The following is a 15001-nucleotide window of genomic DNA, read 5'->3' on the forward strand; positions in this document are numbered from 1 at the left end:
TTATCATTTTTATAATGCCTATTTGTGAAACATTTCCACACTTAGCATCTCGTCTGAACCCTCCTGACCCTAAGTGATAGGTAGGCAGAGCCCTCCCAGTTTATATACATATGAGGAAACAGAATCAAAGAGAGTCAATAAAAATGTCAGCTCAAAAAAAAATATATATCATCTCTCTTATAGAGAGAGAACATAGTATGTGCTGACACTGTTCAAAGTGCTTTAAAACTTTCAATTTATCTAATATTCACCACAATCCTGTGAGGTGGGTACTGTTTTATCCCTGTTTTGTAGATAAGAAATTTGGGCCCAGAGAGGTTAATAATTTGCCCTGGGTCCACAGCTGGTGAAAGATACAGAGAGAATTTGAACTCAGGTAGATGGGCTCTAAAGCTCTACAGCCTCTCACTGACTTGCTCAAAATCACGTAGCTAGAAAGAGGCAAACTGGAATTCGAAGCCTGGCCTGTCTGACTCCAGACCCTGTATTTACTTAGTAACAATAGCTCACATGTCTGAGTGCCCAGCACGGGCCTGTTCTAAGCGCTTTATTTGTATGCACTTATTTGATCCTCACCACTTTCCAAGTGAGGAAACTGAGGCATAGGAGTAAAATGACTTGCCCAAGGTCCCAAAGCTGTGGCAGAGAAAGGATTTGAACCCAGGCAGTCCGGACCTAGAGCCCAGTCCTTTTCGCCTCACTAACCGTCTGTCCTCTCAGCTGCTTACCCCAGAGTCTGTTATACATGAATAAAAACCAAATGCAGCACATTTTCCCATCATTCTCATTGGTTTCTGGAGTCACAGATAAGTCTTCTGTCCGTGCAAAGTCTAAGGCATTTCTGGTTACTGGTGGCGTTCTGTTTACTTTGCCCGACTGTTTGCTCTCTGGGGACAGAAGCTGACAGTAGCACTCCCTGGGCAGGCTCTTCATGGATCCAGGAGCCTCAGTCAGATCTCCTGTCGCATAGAGAAAATGAAGACATCCAGGGCGTGGGCTTGGAGGGCACCGGCAGAGCTGTTTCTCCTCTGTGCTGCCCTGGCATGTCTCAGTTTGCCGGGTTCCAGGTAAGTGACGGTTCCAAATGATTCCCTGATCACTAATATGACGAGGAACATAAAGCAACATCATAGTGACCCTCTCCTTGTCACATGCCTATTAAATAAGAAACATCTCCTGAAGCAATTTGCATGCGTCTGATAAAATAATATCAACAACTCTTCAAATTGTTGTGGAACAGCGACCAACTTCAACAAAAGTTCTTGTAGGAAACTGACATGTTTAAATGTATTTTGTCATGCTGAGAATACTTGTTCTGTATTCTGAACAAAACCTTGGCATGATTCTTTATGCAGAAGGGTTGTTATGTATGGGGAAAAAAGGCAATTCATAACAATGATTTTAATATGAGAGTGACCTACCCTACCTGCTCATCAACCTAAACTCTTTGTTCTCAGGCTCCTGCATTCTCTCTCTCTCTCTCTCTCTCTCTCTCTCTCTCTCTCTCTCTCTCTCTCTCTCGCTTGGTCTCGCTCTCCCTCTCTCTTTCTCACACACACACGTGCACATTCCAGATGTTCGCCGCAGTTAAATGCTAGCTAATTTATTTCATACTTTTTTTGGTATTTGTTACTAGGCTGCAAAACAGACTAAAAACAAATATCTGAGTTGAAAGCTCAAACTTAATCTGAGTGAAAGTTCAAACGTGGGCTCCACTGAAAGAAGCACCAGTGACATGGCAATTGGGGGATCCTTCTGGTACAGGAGAAGCCGCTACCATCAGAGGCTAAGCTGTCAGCTGTCCTAGGCTCCTTGTGAGCCATCCCGTGGGAAGAAGGACTGTTAATGCCATTCCTCTTACTCATTCCATAAAAGCTGTGTGCGCACAGTCTCCCACGGGGGGAGCACCTGGTACCCGTACGCACCCCCTGGTGTCAGCTCTGTTGAGCGTTCAGCCCCCATTGGGCACCACCCCGAGACTAGGGTGATGAGTGTTTGCTACCCATTGGGCACTCAATGAATAGTAGGTATTATGATTATCAAGAATCTCAGCTTGGCCCTGAGAAGAAAAAAGAAGCCAAGGCTTTCCTTGTGTGTACTGTGTGTCCATCAGGATCCAAGGAAATGTGTCTGGAATAGAGGGTTTAAAGGGATCATAGCAGCCCTACATATGGACCCCTATGTGGGGCCCCTTGTCAGGCTCTGAGGCTACAGAAGTGACTAGGACACAAAGGGCTCATGTTCTCATGGAGGAAACCAACATGTGAGCACAGACTATGTGTGCTGTTGCAATAAATAGCACAGGGGCAGGTGGGAAACGAGAGGAGTGATTGGCTTTACCGGAGATGGAGTCTGGCAAGGCTTCTGGAAGAGAGGATGCTTGAGCTTAACCTTTACATAGGAATAGGTATTTGCCAGATGGCCACGGAGGTGAGGGGTGTTCCAGGCAGAGGAAGCAGCATAGACAAGGGCAGGGAGATGAGAGAGCCTGGCTTGTTCCTGAAGCCACACATCTACTTCAGTAAGCCTTGAGCACAGGTCAAAGTGGGGAGCTGCCAGAGATGGGACCAAGGAAGAGTCAGCAGGAGTCAGATCCTGGGTGGAGCTGGGGCAGGGGTTGGTGCCTGTACACCAGCCGAGGAGCTTGAACTTTATCCTCTAGGCAATGGGGAGCCATGGAAGGGTTTTAAGCAAAGGATCGATCGACACAGTCAGATTTATATATAGGAAGTTCACCCAGAGGTAGGAAGTGGAGATGTGAGTGGGTGAGTATAGACAACAGGTTGGGAAACCTTGCTTAATCATCCAGCGATGTCATGAGATGGGGTGTTATCCTTACTCACTATGTAGAAGAGCAAACGGGTCCTCAGAGAAGAGAAGAGATTCATTCATATCTCATGAGTCTCAAACCCTTACCTGAATCCAGGTTTAGTGCTCTGGCCTCTACCCACGATTCCATGGAGCAGTCTTGAACGTGGCATGTGTTTGAATTCCATACACGAAGTGGAGGAATAGCCTTCAGTTCTGCAACAGGAAATGCTGAGACCTCCTTTGTACTAGCTAAGAAAGGTTTCTGTTTTTAGTTACTCTTGTAATCAAGTCAAATGAAATACTCATCATGTCATCTTAAGACTTAGGTTTGCTTATTGCCACTCTGTGCCAGGCACTGAGGTATATTAAGTCTAATTCTCAAAGCTATTTGAGATAAGTGCTATTGTTTATAGTTTACAGAGAGGGAAACTGAGATTTGGAGAGAGAACTATCTCTAGGTTCCTCACCTAGTGTATCAATATAACAGAATATGGATTCATATCTGTTTTTTTTCTGGTTCCAGAGCCCCTGTATCTTTCTGCCTCTTGCTAATGCATTATCTCTTCTCCACCTGCATTGTGGATCTGACTTTCTGGACTCCCAGGCCATTTCTCTATCTCTGGACCACACATCTGTTGCCTTGAGAGTTTGCTTTAAATTTCATTTCTACAACAGCAAATGACACAGAGAAGAGAAATTGAAAATCCACCACCCAGAAGCTGCCCCTTCCAGCAAAGAGGAAGGATGCTATTTGCAAAGGATGCAGCTGCCTAACAAATTGTGTGTGACAAGAAAGTTGTTGTGTCAGGGCATTTCTACAGAAAGCCAAAATGTATTGATGCACCCTGTCTATGTAAGCTTATGGCTCGCAATTTACTGCTGACCTAATCCTGCCGTACGTGATGGGTCCATCTTTATTTTGATCAGAGACTCCTGTTAGAAAGAGAGTAGGAGACAGGAACCAAGTGAAATATGTCCTCCTGCTGGCAGCTGCATTCCATGCACCTCGAGGAATGGCAGGTACCTCCTTGCCAGTCCTTACGTAGAGGATACCTTCCAAGGACTTGTAGAAGGGTGTTTGCTGTAGCATTGTTTGCAATTGCAAAACATGAAAAAAATATATAAACATCCCTCAAAAAGAATAAGTTGAATGCAGTGTATGTCTTATGATGGAACATGTCAATAAAAGAAAGAAACAAGACCTCTTTATGAATCAACATGGATAGGCCAGAAATACAATGTTGATTGACAAAAGCAAGTTATAGAATACTATGTCCAGTATGAGTGCAGCTCACAAAAGCAACGCTATGTGTTGTGTGTGTATGTATGTAAACATTTAAAAAACTGGAAGGATGTACAGCAAATTCATGACAGTAGTATCCTCTGAAGAAGAGAGGAAAGTGAACTGGGGCTGGTGTAAACCACAGACGTCAAATTTATAAGGTTATTTTTTATGTAAAAAAAAAAAAGACTTGAAGGAAGTGTACCAAAATGTTAACAATTGCCAATGCTGTTTTGTGAATACCTGAGTATTTATTATTTTGTTTTCTGTACTTCTCTGGGCATGTTTAATTTTTCAACATTAAAAATACACAGAGGATTTTGAATGACAGAAGTCAAGGCAGTTGGTCAGAACGTCCATCTGGTTCATCTCTGTAAATTCACAGCGTGAAGGCACATGTTATAATAACCATACACAGAGGTCCTGACTGCCCCTGTCCTCTGTTGGGTCCATGCTAGTCCCAGGAATTAAAGATGCAATTTAATGCTAGCCTTGCTTTCCGATTTGCATTTTATAGTACTAATAAACCACACACATTTATCCAATGTAATTTACAAACATGCTGTTTATTCAGCTGATCACGTCATTGTATTGCCACCTCCATAATGAAAAGAGATCTGGTGGTTGTTACCACTTTTTACCAAGTTCCTTCTGTAAGTGATCATCTTGCCCATTACCAGGCTTTCACATCTCAGCGGGGAAAATAATTGTGACTCTTAATGGCAAGCGTGCACATTATTTATCTATTCAGTCTCCCCTGTGGCCTGAATTGGGTGGAAAGTTGCTAAAAACACAATGCAACTATTTCTTAGTGGCAACAGAAAGAGGATACCCTGCAGAGCTGTCAAATTCGTACTTAGGAGAAGACAAATCACAGACAATATTGTTTTGTCAAACCTGGCAGATTAGTAGATAAGAGCACGTTCTGAAGCCCCCAGCCGCTAGGCAGCATCCTGCCTCGAGTAACCATTTTAAAGACTCTACACCTGTGGTTCCCGCTAGTCTTTGACCTTTCATTAAAGATCCAGCTTTACTAGGCAATTGATTTTTGCTGATCTCTGGGGTGGTCATGGAGATACATTTCACTGTAGTTAATATCATCCTCTTTTTTAGGACAGTTGCCAAGTGAGAATGTATCGTTAATGACCTTGTCTGGAGTGATATGTTAAAATTTTGAGACAGTGGAAACTATGTGATGCTCTGTAATGAATGAATCTTGGACACAGGGATGCAAGAGGCCTTGCGTGGAGATGGAGGGGACTGGCAGAGTGGATGCTGGCCTGCTTCCCCTACGGGCAGCATAGAGAAATGGACCTAACATAGACTAGAGTTGAGCAGACCTCGGCTCAGACCCCAGCATGACCACATACCAGCTGCATGGCTCTCGGCCATTTCCCTCATCTCTCTGGAAGGTCGCTGCCTTCTAGCATTGCTGTCAGGATTAGATGAGATGGCATGGGTGAAACATCTCAGGCAGGATCTGACACGTCCTGGGCGCTCAGCAAATCTTAATTCTCTTTCTCTTCTCTTGTCCCTTTTTACCTTGAAAAGAAACGCAAATTACAAAGAATCTTGCAGTGTTATACATTCTTTCAGATGGAAGCAAAAGAGAAACCATACTATACCCATCGTATTACACATGGGGAAACCAGAGGCCTAGGCACATTAAATAACATGCCCGTTCATTCCCTCTTTTACTCGATGTCCCAAGACTGCCAGGAACTCAACAAAAAGTGTTGCCTTATCTTCTAGACAGATTTCAGATCTCGTATTGCTTGACGGCTCTGCAGATGTGACACCATCTGCCTCTCCCATCCCCCCGCCCCACTGGCCTCACCCCATCCCCTACCCACCCCTATGTACTGTCCTCGCCCTGGCCTGGCAGACACCAGTCTCTCCTTGTCTGCTGGTTGTGCTTATGTTTCCCACGGTCTTGTCCTTGGCCGGCGTCTCTCAAGAACAGTCTTATCCTCTCCCAAAGCTTTTCATGATCAGATCTGTATCCCTAGTACAAATCCCTCTCCTGAGTTCCAAAACTATGTAGGGACTATTTATCAAATGACTCTACGTAGGTGTTCCACAGACACCTGGAACTCCGCTTGTCCCAACTCCATCATCCTCGACAGATTCCTTTGCTCCTGAGTTCCCCACTCACCCACCCACTCAAACTAGAAACCAGCATCAACCTAAACCTGTTCCTCTCTCTAACCCACGCCCCCCATCCTATTATCCATCACTCTATCCATTCCACCCGAGAATCTCTAGTAAGTCTGTTTTCCCCATTCTGTCTCCCCTGGATGCTGCAATGGTGCAGCCTCACATCACTATTGGTACCACTGCTCGAGCCTCCCACCTGCATTTCCTGCCTCAGGGCTCTTCCCACCTCCACCCAGCCTCCATACTGCAGCCACAGTGATGTCCTAAAGCTCAGCTCTGACCGTGGAGCCTGCATGCTTAAAAACCTTGCCTACCGGATAAAGTCTGGAAGAGCTAAGGCGTGAGGCATGTTTCTCTTTTCCTATCCTAAGCGAAACTGTGAGTTCCAGAAGGAAAAACCTGTGTCTTATAATTCTCTGTATCCTCTTTAGCATGGTATCCTGAACATGGTTTGTTCTCAGGCCAAATTTCGTAGACTCTTAATGTGAGAGGGCAACTTAAAGACCACCTCGTCCAAACTTCTCATTTTCCAGGGGATAAAACAGAGGCCCCAAGATGGGGAGGGTATTGCTTGAGGTCATACATCTAACTGTGGTTGTAATCCCTGCATATCTAAAGCACTTTAGAGTTGATAAAGTGCTTTCACATATACTTTCTTATTTAATCCTACAAATAGCCTAATGAGCTAGGTATGATTCTCTCATTATAGGTGAGAAAAGGGAAGCTCACAGAGGTTGAAAAACCAGACCAAGATCATCCAGCTCCTGATGGACTGTCTTCTGATCAGAGTTCAGCACTCTTCTGACCCTAGCTAGCCATAATGTCAGGCAGTAACTGGGGGTTCCAAAACACTTGTTGAGTGAATTAACCTCTACTTGACTGATAAAGGAATAGCCTTGCACAAATGAGCAAATATATATTTATTGAATGGACAGACAGGTGGTTGGAGGTATATTTAATTCCCTTCTGATACTTGACTCTCTTCTCTATGATGACCTTTTAGGGGTGAAGGGCCACCCTCTCTTGAGTCAAATGCAGTCAACAAGAGCCTCGCCAGGACTAGACAGATGCGGAGTGTGGATGTCACCTCAATGCCTATTGATTGCGAACTGTCCAGCTGGTCCTCCTGGACCACGTGTGATCCTTGTCAGAAGAAAAGGGTAGGTACCCAGGCCTTGGGAGACCTCTGAGCTTCCAGGAGCCCTAATCCTTAGCAAGATCGTCTGAGGCATTACTGACAGTGCCTGCATCATAGTGGGACCTGGGTAAATGTTGGCTGATTTAATTAATGGATTTTATTCCTCTGAGTTTCCAAGGAGCAGTCAGATCCTTTCTTTGATCTTTCAGATTTTTTTTCCAAGCATATCTGTCCTTGCTCCCATTAGCAGCTTCTTAATTAGACTTCCTACCTCCAACCTTGCTCTTTAATCCATCTTTCATGGTGCAGCCAGGGGAGCTATTGAAAATGAAAGTCTGGCCAGTCTGTCCCCAGCTTGGACGTCCAAAGTCTGTGCATGGCCCTTAGGATCAAGTCCAGACTCATGGTGTTCAAGGCCCCCCATGCCTTAGACCAGGCCTACATCTCCATAGAACAGCCCCCATGCCAGCACACAGGACACGAGTATTTTCCGGCACATTTCACACTCTGTCTGTTCCTTTATTCATGCCGCTTTCTTAGGCTGGAGTGACCTTTCCCCCTCCTTCACCAGCTAACACCTACTCATATTTGAAACTGCTTAGCGGCCGCCTCTTTTGAGAAGCTTTCCCTGACTTCTCAGCCCCCCTTGCCCTTAGATAGATACCCTTTTATGAACTACAATAGCTCCTTATTCCTCCTGTATCCTAACACTTATCATTTACTTTTCTTTTATTATTGGTCTTTCCATTAAATGGTGAGCGCTTAAAAACGTATTCAGTACTGTATCTTCAGTGTATAGGCCAATGTCTGGCATGTAGGAGGTCCTCCATAAACATGTGTTGTTTGATCTCATCATATTTCTTGACATCTCTATAAGGAAGGGAGGATAATTGTTACACTTTCTGTTAGGCAGATGGATAGAGACCCAGAGCAGGGAAGTGATTTCTTGGGTTCACCCAGTAGCAAAAACAGACCTTGAACTCAGGCCGCTGGCCTCCTTGTCTAGCATTCTACCAGTCAAAACACACAGTCTCTGCAGTATTTGTTCTTCGATCTTCGTTGTCACAGGAGGGCTGACCCAGGAGCCGGCTCTAAGAACAGGATGTGTCAGAGAAAAGGGAACGGTTCTCATTTCCCCGGCTCCTTGGGAAACTGAACCAGCCATGGGCTAGGACTCTAAAGAGGCTGTGGAAGTAGGCCCAGGACAATTGCACGCTTAACTGGATCAATGTGGAGAGCCCTGCAGGCTTATTCAGTTCCCAAAGTAGGCATTATTGCTAATGTGATCAACATGGATCCAGTTATCTGGATAATTGCTTCATCTGCACCATAAACCAGGAAGACCCAGCATGAGCCGTCCATCCATCCACGCACTCAGCCAGACAGAGCTCTGCACTCAGACTTTGCCACACACGATCCCTCAGTGTACATCACTGCTGTCTGCCGGGTCAGTGGCTGGGAGTTCATCAAAACCTTTCGACTGGAATTGGGAGATGTCTTTCCTCCATCATCTCCACACTCCTCAAACCCATTTTGTCTCTGGTGCCTGGGGCTAGTCTTCTAGCATCTTCTTTGCAGACCTTATCCCTGTCCTGCTAGCCTCTGCCTTCCAGGAAGCAAGACTCTGGGAAAGCAAAGGACCATGGGTGGATGCTTGTCTGTGTTTCTTTTCTAGATTTCCAGATACCATGCACGTGATAAGTGTGGCTGGTTAACATGTCAGTCTGTAAAGGGGCTGCTGTCCTGCTTTGCCCCCTTTGGTGGTACCAAAATCTTGACTGCAGCTACCATTTGGATGCCACCCAAATCTGATCATTTCCTTCCTCTGCAGTGGTTTCTCATTTCCCCATAATGAAGTACTAAATCCAGCCTTCCTGAGGCCTGGGAGGCCCTGCCTCACCTGCTCCTGGCTACGTCTCCCTCCATCTCTTGCCACTCTCCCTCCTTCACTCTTCACTCCAGCTGTGATGGATTTCTTCTTGTTTCCTGGAACAAGGTGCATACTGTCTAGTCTCTCAGCTTTGGCACAGCGGTTCCCTCCACCCAGATCGCCCTCCTCTCTCCTCCTCAGCCAGCTCTCCGTGTTTGCCTGACGTGTCTACTCACCCTCTGGGGCTTAGCTTAGATGTCGCTTCACTGTCTCCTAAGGCTGCACTGTGGATTCCCCTCTGCGTTTACAGAGCGCTCGGTACTGCCCCTGTCATGGCACCCGTCGCACTGTGTTGTCACTGCCTGGTGTTGACCATCATCACCACCACCATCATCTGCAGCCTCCTCGAGGGCAGCCCAGAGGGCATGACTATGATCAAAACCAAACAAGCATAAGTAGCACCTACCTTTTTCAACACTGGGTGGCTCAATCAAAAGTTTGGAAATCCAATCCATATTTCTGGAATAAATAATCTAGAGATAGAGAAATATTGACCGCTAAAAATTATTAATAATTAAAAAGAAAAATGAGCACAAGCAATTGAGTGCCTCCTGTGTACCAGACAACATGAGGTTTCATATATATCTCACACATATAATTGAAACTCCATAACTGTATATTTAGGTAATTCATTATCCCCATTTTATAGATGAGTAAATTGAGATCACAATGCTTAAGTAGCTTGCCTGATATCACATAACTAAAAAGTATCAGAGTCAGTGGCTCCAAAGTGCATGCTTTTGTGTTATAAGCTACTTAGTAAATGAGAATACTTGAATCAACCCATTGGATTAAGCAAGCTGAAAGACTGAACTGGCTGCATCAAGGCACTTAATACCTTTGACTCCAAAGCCCACGCTTTCCCCACATTTAGCAAATCTTTACTGATCACTGTGGATGCAGAAACTGAAGATAACGTCCCTGCCCTCAGAGGGCTCCCAGTCTATTTGAAATAGACAAACAGCCAGTGGCAATATAGATCCCTAAGTGTACCCCTTAGCTCCCCAGGTCTCCAAGGCTCTGCCCTTGGTTCACCTTGCTCCTCTCTGCTACAGTACAGACATGCCTACTTGCTCCAGCCCTCTCAGTTCCATGGGGAACCGTGCACCTTCTCTGACAAAGAAGTTGAAGACTGTGTTTCCAACAGGCCATGCAGAAGTCAAGTGCGCTGTGAAGGCTTTGTGTGTGCGCAGACAGGTATAAAGGGACGCAGGAGCGGGAGGGGAAAGCTATCAAGTGAGCCAATGGCACATGATGGTGGGAGGACTGGCCATTGCCTGGTGCTCAAGATCACGGTCATGTGTCAGGTCAGGAGGCCTCCTTGACCTCTTTTTACACGTATTATTTCATAAAAACAACCCTACCCTGTAGGTGTTAATATTACCCCCATTTTACAAATTGAGAAATTGAGACTTGGAGAAGTTACTCCCTCAAGATCATATAGCAGGTAAGTGGAGGAGGTACAATTAGGAATCGGGGAATTCAAATTACATTCACTGACATTATGGACGCCAAAATTATGTGTGCTAGAATAAGAGCTCCCGAGTTAAATCTTACTCTGACTTTGTAATTTAGAGAAATCACTTAACCTTCTCACTTGTTGGTTCTCTAAACAGAAAATCAGAAGTGATGTTAATACCTTACAAGTTTGCCATAAACATCAAGTGACACAATGGATGTGAAAGCTCTTTGCAGACCCTGAGTTCTGCTGGCTTTCTCAGAGGTTTGAGGCTAAATGCAATGTAGCAAAGCCACCTGCAACAGTCCTCTTCCTACGCACCTTTGCTCGTGTGACGAGGACACACGTGGGTAGGGTGGGTAGCATCATTTATCTCTGAAAGCTCTTTGGTGAGATGGTCCCTGCACTTCTGTATCGCCAAGTACAGCATAACCCTTAACCCGTGAGATAGTCATAAAACATTTTCGATTAAAGGACGCAAGGGAAAAAAAGAAAAGACAGATGAACGGGCAGACAGAGGGAAGGAAGGGAGGAAGGCGCACACAAATGAATAATCATCAGTGGCAGAGCTAAGAAAACACTTGTCTTTTCAATTCATTCCTCTAGCTCATTCAGGCAAACATATGCCTCTGTTTCTCCAAGGCTCCAGCAAAAATCAGAGTATTTTGACCCAAATTATCTAGATGGGAGTTGCAACTCTCTACCTTCTCTGTAACCATGCGGACTGTGCTTAGGGATCTTCTCAGAAAGAATTAGAGCAATTTCTAGGGCTTATTGCAAAGGCGAAACTCCATCCAGTAAATCTGAAAGACTTTTACAGGGTGTCCATGGACTAATTATGACCAGTGTTCCATGATTCTGACCAAAGCCATAATGGTTATTTGGGCAGGCTTTAGTTTAAATGCCTTGTAAGGAACATATGAAAACCAGATTGTTACTCTTCTGCCTTTAATACCCCAAAACATTGGTTAAAATTGACCAGACACATCTGAGGAAAAAAGGTTACCTGTCTTATGGGCTTTATCCCGCAAGAATATACAAATAAGAAAGGAAGTCAAGTCAATGGGGAAAAGAGTTTCAAGGAAGCAAATGATTTTAAACATACAGTCCAAATAATTTTATCATCTAAAAGTAGTCCGGTGCTTCCCTGGTGGCGCAGTGGTTGAGAGTCCGCCTGCCGATGCAGGGGACACGGGTTCATGCCCCGGTCCGGGAGGATCCCACATGCCGCGGAGCGGCTGGGCCCGTGAGCCATGGCCGCTGAGCCTGTGCGTCCGGAGCCTGTGCTCCGCAACGGGAGAGGCCACAGCAGTGAGAGGCCCGCGTACCGCAAAAAAAAATAAAAGTAGTCCGAATGGCTCTGGTGTTGAAGGCGGTGTGGTTTAGTGGGGAGAGTTTGTGATAAGAAAGCTATAGGTTCCAATCCTCCTGCCAGTACTTACCAGCAACGTGCATTTGGGCCATCAAAACACTAATAATAGTAATAACGCATATCCAGCACTTACCATGAGCCAGTACTGTTTCATTCATTTAAATCCCCAGCAACCCTAGGGGTAGGTATGGTGGAGTCTCTATTTTACAGATGAGTACATTGAGGCGGGGGTGGGGGGTGGGGTCAGGTAACATTTGGAAGGTCCCACGACTAGTACTATTATAGGGCCCACCGAACTCACCACCTCTCACCAGTGCCAAGCAGAGGAGTCCAGCCTTCCTTTCTGTCTGGCCACTCGACCCCTGCCTAGTGGATCTGCCCTCAAGTACTTTCAGAAATATAACACTGGCTTCTTTGGGGGGTTAAACTGTGGATTCCATTACCCACCCACCCCGATACATGAGGACTAATGCAAACAGAGCATTAAAGGCGCAGCAAAGTGTCTGGCCCACAGTGGGTCTCAAACCATGTGAGTCCCCCCCCCCATCTTACTGGCCTTACTGGACCGTGGGTAACCCCCTTTCTCCATTCCAGGGAGGTGTGTAAACCGCAGACTTCTTTGTAACGGGGACAACGACTGTGGAGACCAGTCAGATGAGGGGAACTGTAGAAGGATTTATAAAAAATGTCAGCAGGAAATGGACCAATACTGGGCCATTGGCAGCCTGGCCAGTGGGTAAGTTACCGCCTTCTGTTGTAGAGCTGGAAGGGCACACAGTTAAATGTGATTCTGGAGAAGAACCAGGGATGGACCTGTAAAGAGTGGCTCCGTTTTCCTTTCTGAAAAAGGCAGGGGTGTAGGCGGATGCTTGCAGCTGCTCCCTGAGGACAGACGCAGGGCCTCCGGGAGCACATCCCACAGAGAGATGGACCTACGCAGCTGCAGGGAGGGAGCACTGAGGGCAGAGCTGTGTGTTGGGGCCGTGGAGGCTCCACGCGAGGGCTGGGGGAAGGGTTATTTGACACCTGCTCTGTAACTGTGTTAGGTACTTTCTAAGCATTACCTTTCTTTTTTTTTTTTTTTAATCTTTATTGGAGTATAATTGCTTTACAATGGTGTGTTAGTTTCTGCTTTATAACAAAGTAGAGGTAAGACAGGAATAAAGACACAGACCTACTAGAGAATGGACTTGAGGATACAGGGAGTGGGAAGGGTAAGCTGTGACAAAGCGAGAGAGTGGCATGGACATATATACACTACCAAACGTAAGGTAGATAGCTAGTGGGAAGGATTACCTTTGAATCCCCTTGACAGCTGCGAGGGAGGTTTATCTGTTTCTCTGTCGGGCTGGCCCAGAGGAGAAGGTGCTAAGTAATTAGCCAGTGAAGGAGGGCATTTTCAGCACGGCTCTGCAGCCACTCTGTGTGCAGCCAATCTGGGGGCCTCTGAGTTGGTTAAATCCTCTGGGGAGGTGAGGGGTCAGAAGGGACCAGACTGCCCTGGTGCCCACCCTCCCTTCCTGCTGTGCTCTGCAGCCTCTCAGCCTCCAGGGGAAGAGGAGGGCCTCCCTTCAGACGCCTCACAAATCAGCGTGTGTGACGCAGTGTGGGGAGCAGAGTGGCCCTGGATGGGGTTCTCCCTCTTCCTAAATGAACGTCAGACCTCCATCCTGAAAGTTTGTCATTAGAGATACAGATGCCTCAGGTGGGGAAAACCTCCTCTCAGGACCACCTTAGAAACTAGTGACTATAAGCCCCATCTCCTCGATAAGGAAACTGAGGCCTGGAAAGTTAAGAGAGTTCTCAGGAGTCACACGGCAAAGAGGGTGACAGAGTGGACATTCAGCAGAGGCTGACTGGACCCTGCAGGAGGGGCAGAAATAAGGCTCACAGGCCACGGGACCCTGGCTGAGGCACTTGTCTGTGCGGCGCCTTAGTTTTGCCATTTGTAGACGGAAGTTAGTAATACCCTTCTTTCCAATCTGTGAGGGATGCATGAGCTAATGCCGTGGTGATAAACTAATACACAAGAGGCAGCAGGCATGCGTGTGGTGGGAAGAAAGCAGACTCTGCTCTTGACTTAAGACACTCAGACTTTGAGTCCTGGCCCTGCCAGCTGCTGGGCAGTTCGGTTGCCCTCTCTGTGCCTCGCTTTCCTCATCTGTTAAATGGGTATAATAATAATACCCATGGATTCAGTGAGCCAATATGTGTAATTGATTATTACAGTATTAAAAAAATAAATGGGGCTTCTCTGGTGGTGCGGTGGTTGGGAGTCCGCCTGCCGATGCAGGGGGCGTGGGTTCGTGCCCCGGTCCAGGAGGATCCCACATGCCACGGATCAGCTGGGCCCGTGAGCCATGGCCGCTGAGCCTGCGCGTCCAGAGCCTGTGCTCCGCAACGGGAGAGGCCACAACAGTGAGAGGCCCGCGTACCGCAAAAAAAAAAAAGAATATGCATTATTATGCTACAAGAAACTCTGTCACAGGAGAGAGAGCCTAAGACAATTCTGGTAGAGCAGAACAGGCCAACAGGCAGAAGCTAAAAGGAGACAGAGCTCCTTTGAACAAAAAAATGGCTGTCGGTAGTAGTCAAAGCAGACTTCCAAGAATGGTCTAGCATGGTCGGCAAGAACAAGCCTCCAGGAATGGAGGCTTCTTAGGAGGCGGTGAGAAAGAATGTCAAATTAGAGACAGTATTTTCATTCTTTCTAAATGGACATAATGGCATCCAGGACTTCAGGGACATTGAGTAAGGTGATGCCCTGAGCCATCTGTGACTGTGTCTGTTTCCAGTTAGACCCTCAGTAAATGGGAATTAATTTAGTGTCTTGTCATGGGGGTCATACAGAA

General features: G+C 46.3%; 1 protein-coding gene across 1 annotated transcript in view; it reads left to right on the forward strand.

The window, feature by feature from the left end:
- The first annotated feature begins 836 nt into the window (after positions 1-836).
- Positions 837-15001, forward strand: part of C8B (complement C8 beta chain) — a 41340-nt gene continuing 27175 nt past the window's right edge. Inside the window, exons 1-4 of the mRNA XM_012534473.3 lie at positions 837-1067; positions 7254-7410; positions 10374-10515; positions 12744-12885. Coding sequence (XP_012389927.1) covers positions 976-1067; positions 7254-7410; positions 10374-10515; positions 12744-12885 — 533 coding nt within the window. The 5' untranslated portion in view covers positions 837-975. The remainder of the gene's footprint in view (positions 1068-7253; positions 7411-10373; positions 10516-12743; positions 12886-15001) is intronic.

The sequence above is a fragment of the Orcinus orca genome, chromosome 1, assembly GCF_937001465.1.
Source record: "Orcinus orca chromosome 1, mOrcOrc1.1, whole genome shotgun sequence".
Taxonomy (NCBI): domain Eukaryota; kingdom Metazoa; phylum Chordata; class Mammalia; order Artiodactyla; family Delphinidae; genus Orcinus; species Orcinus orca.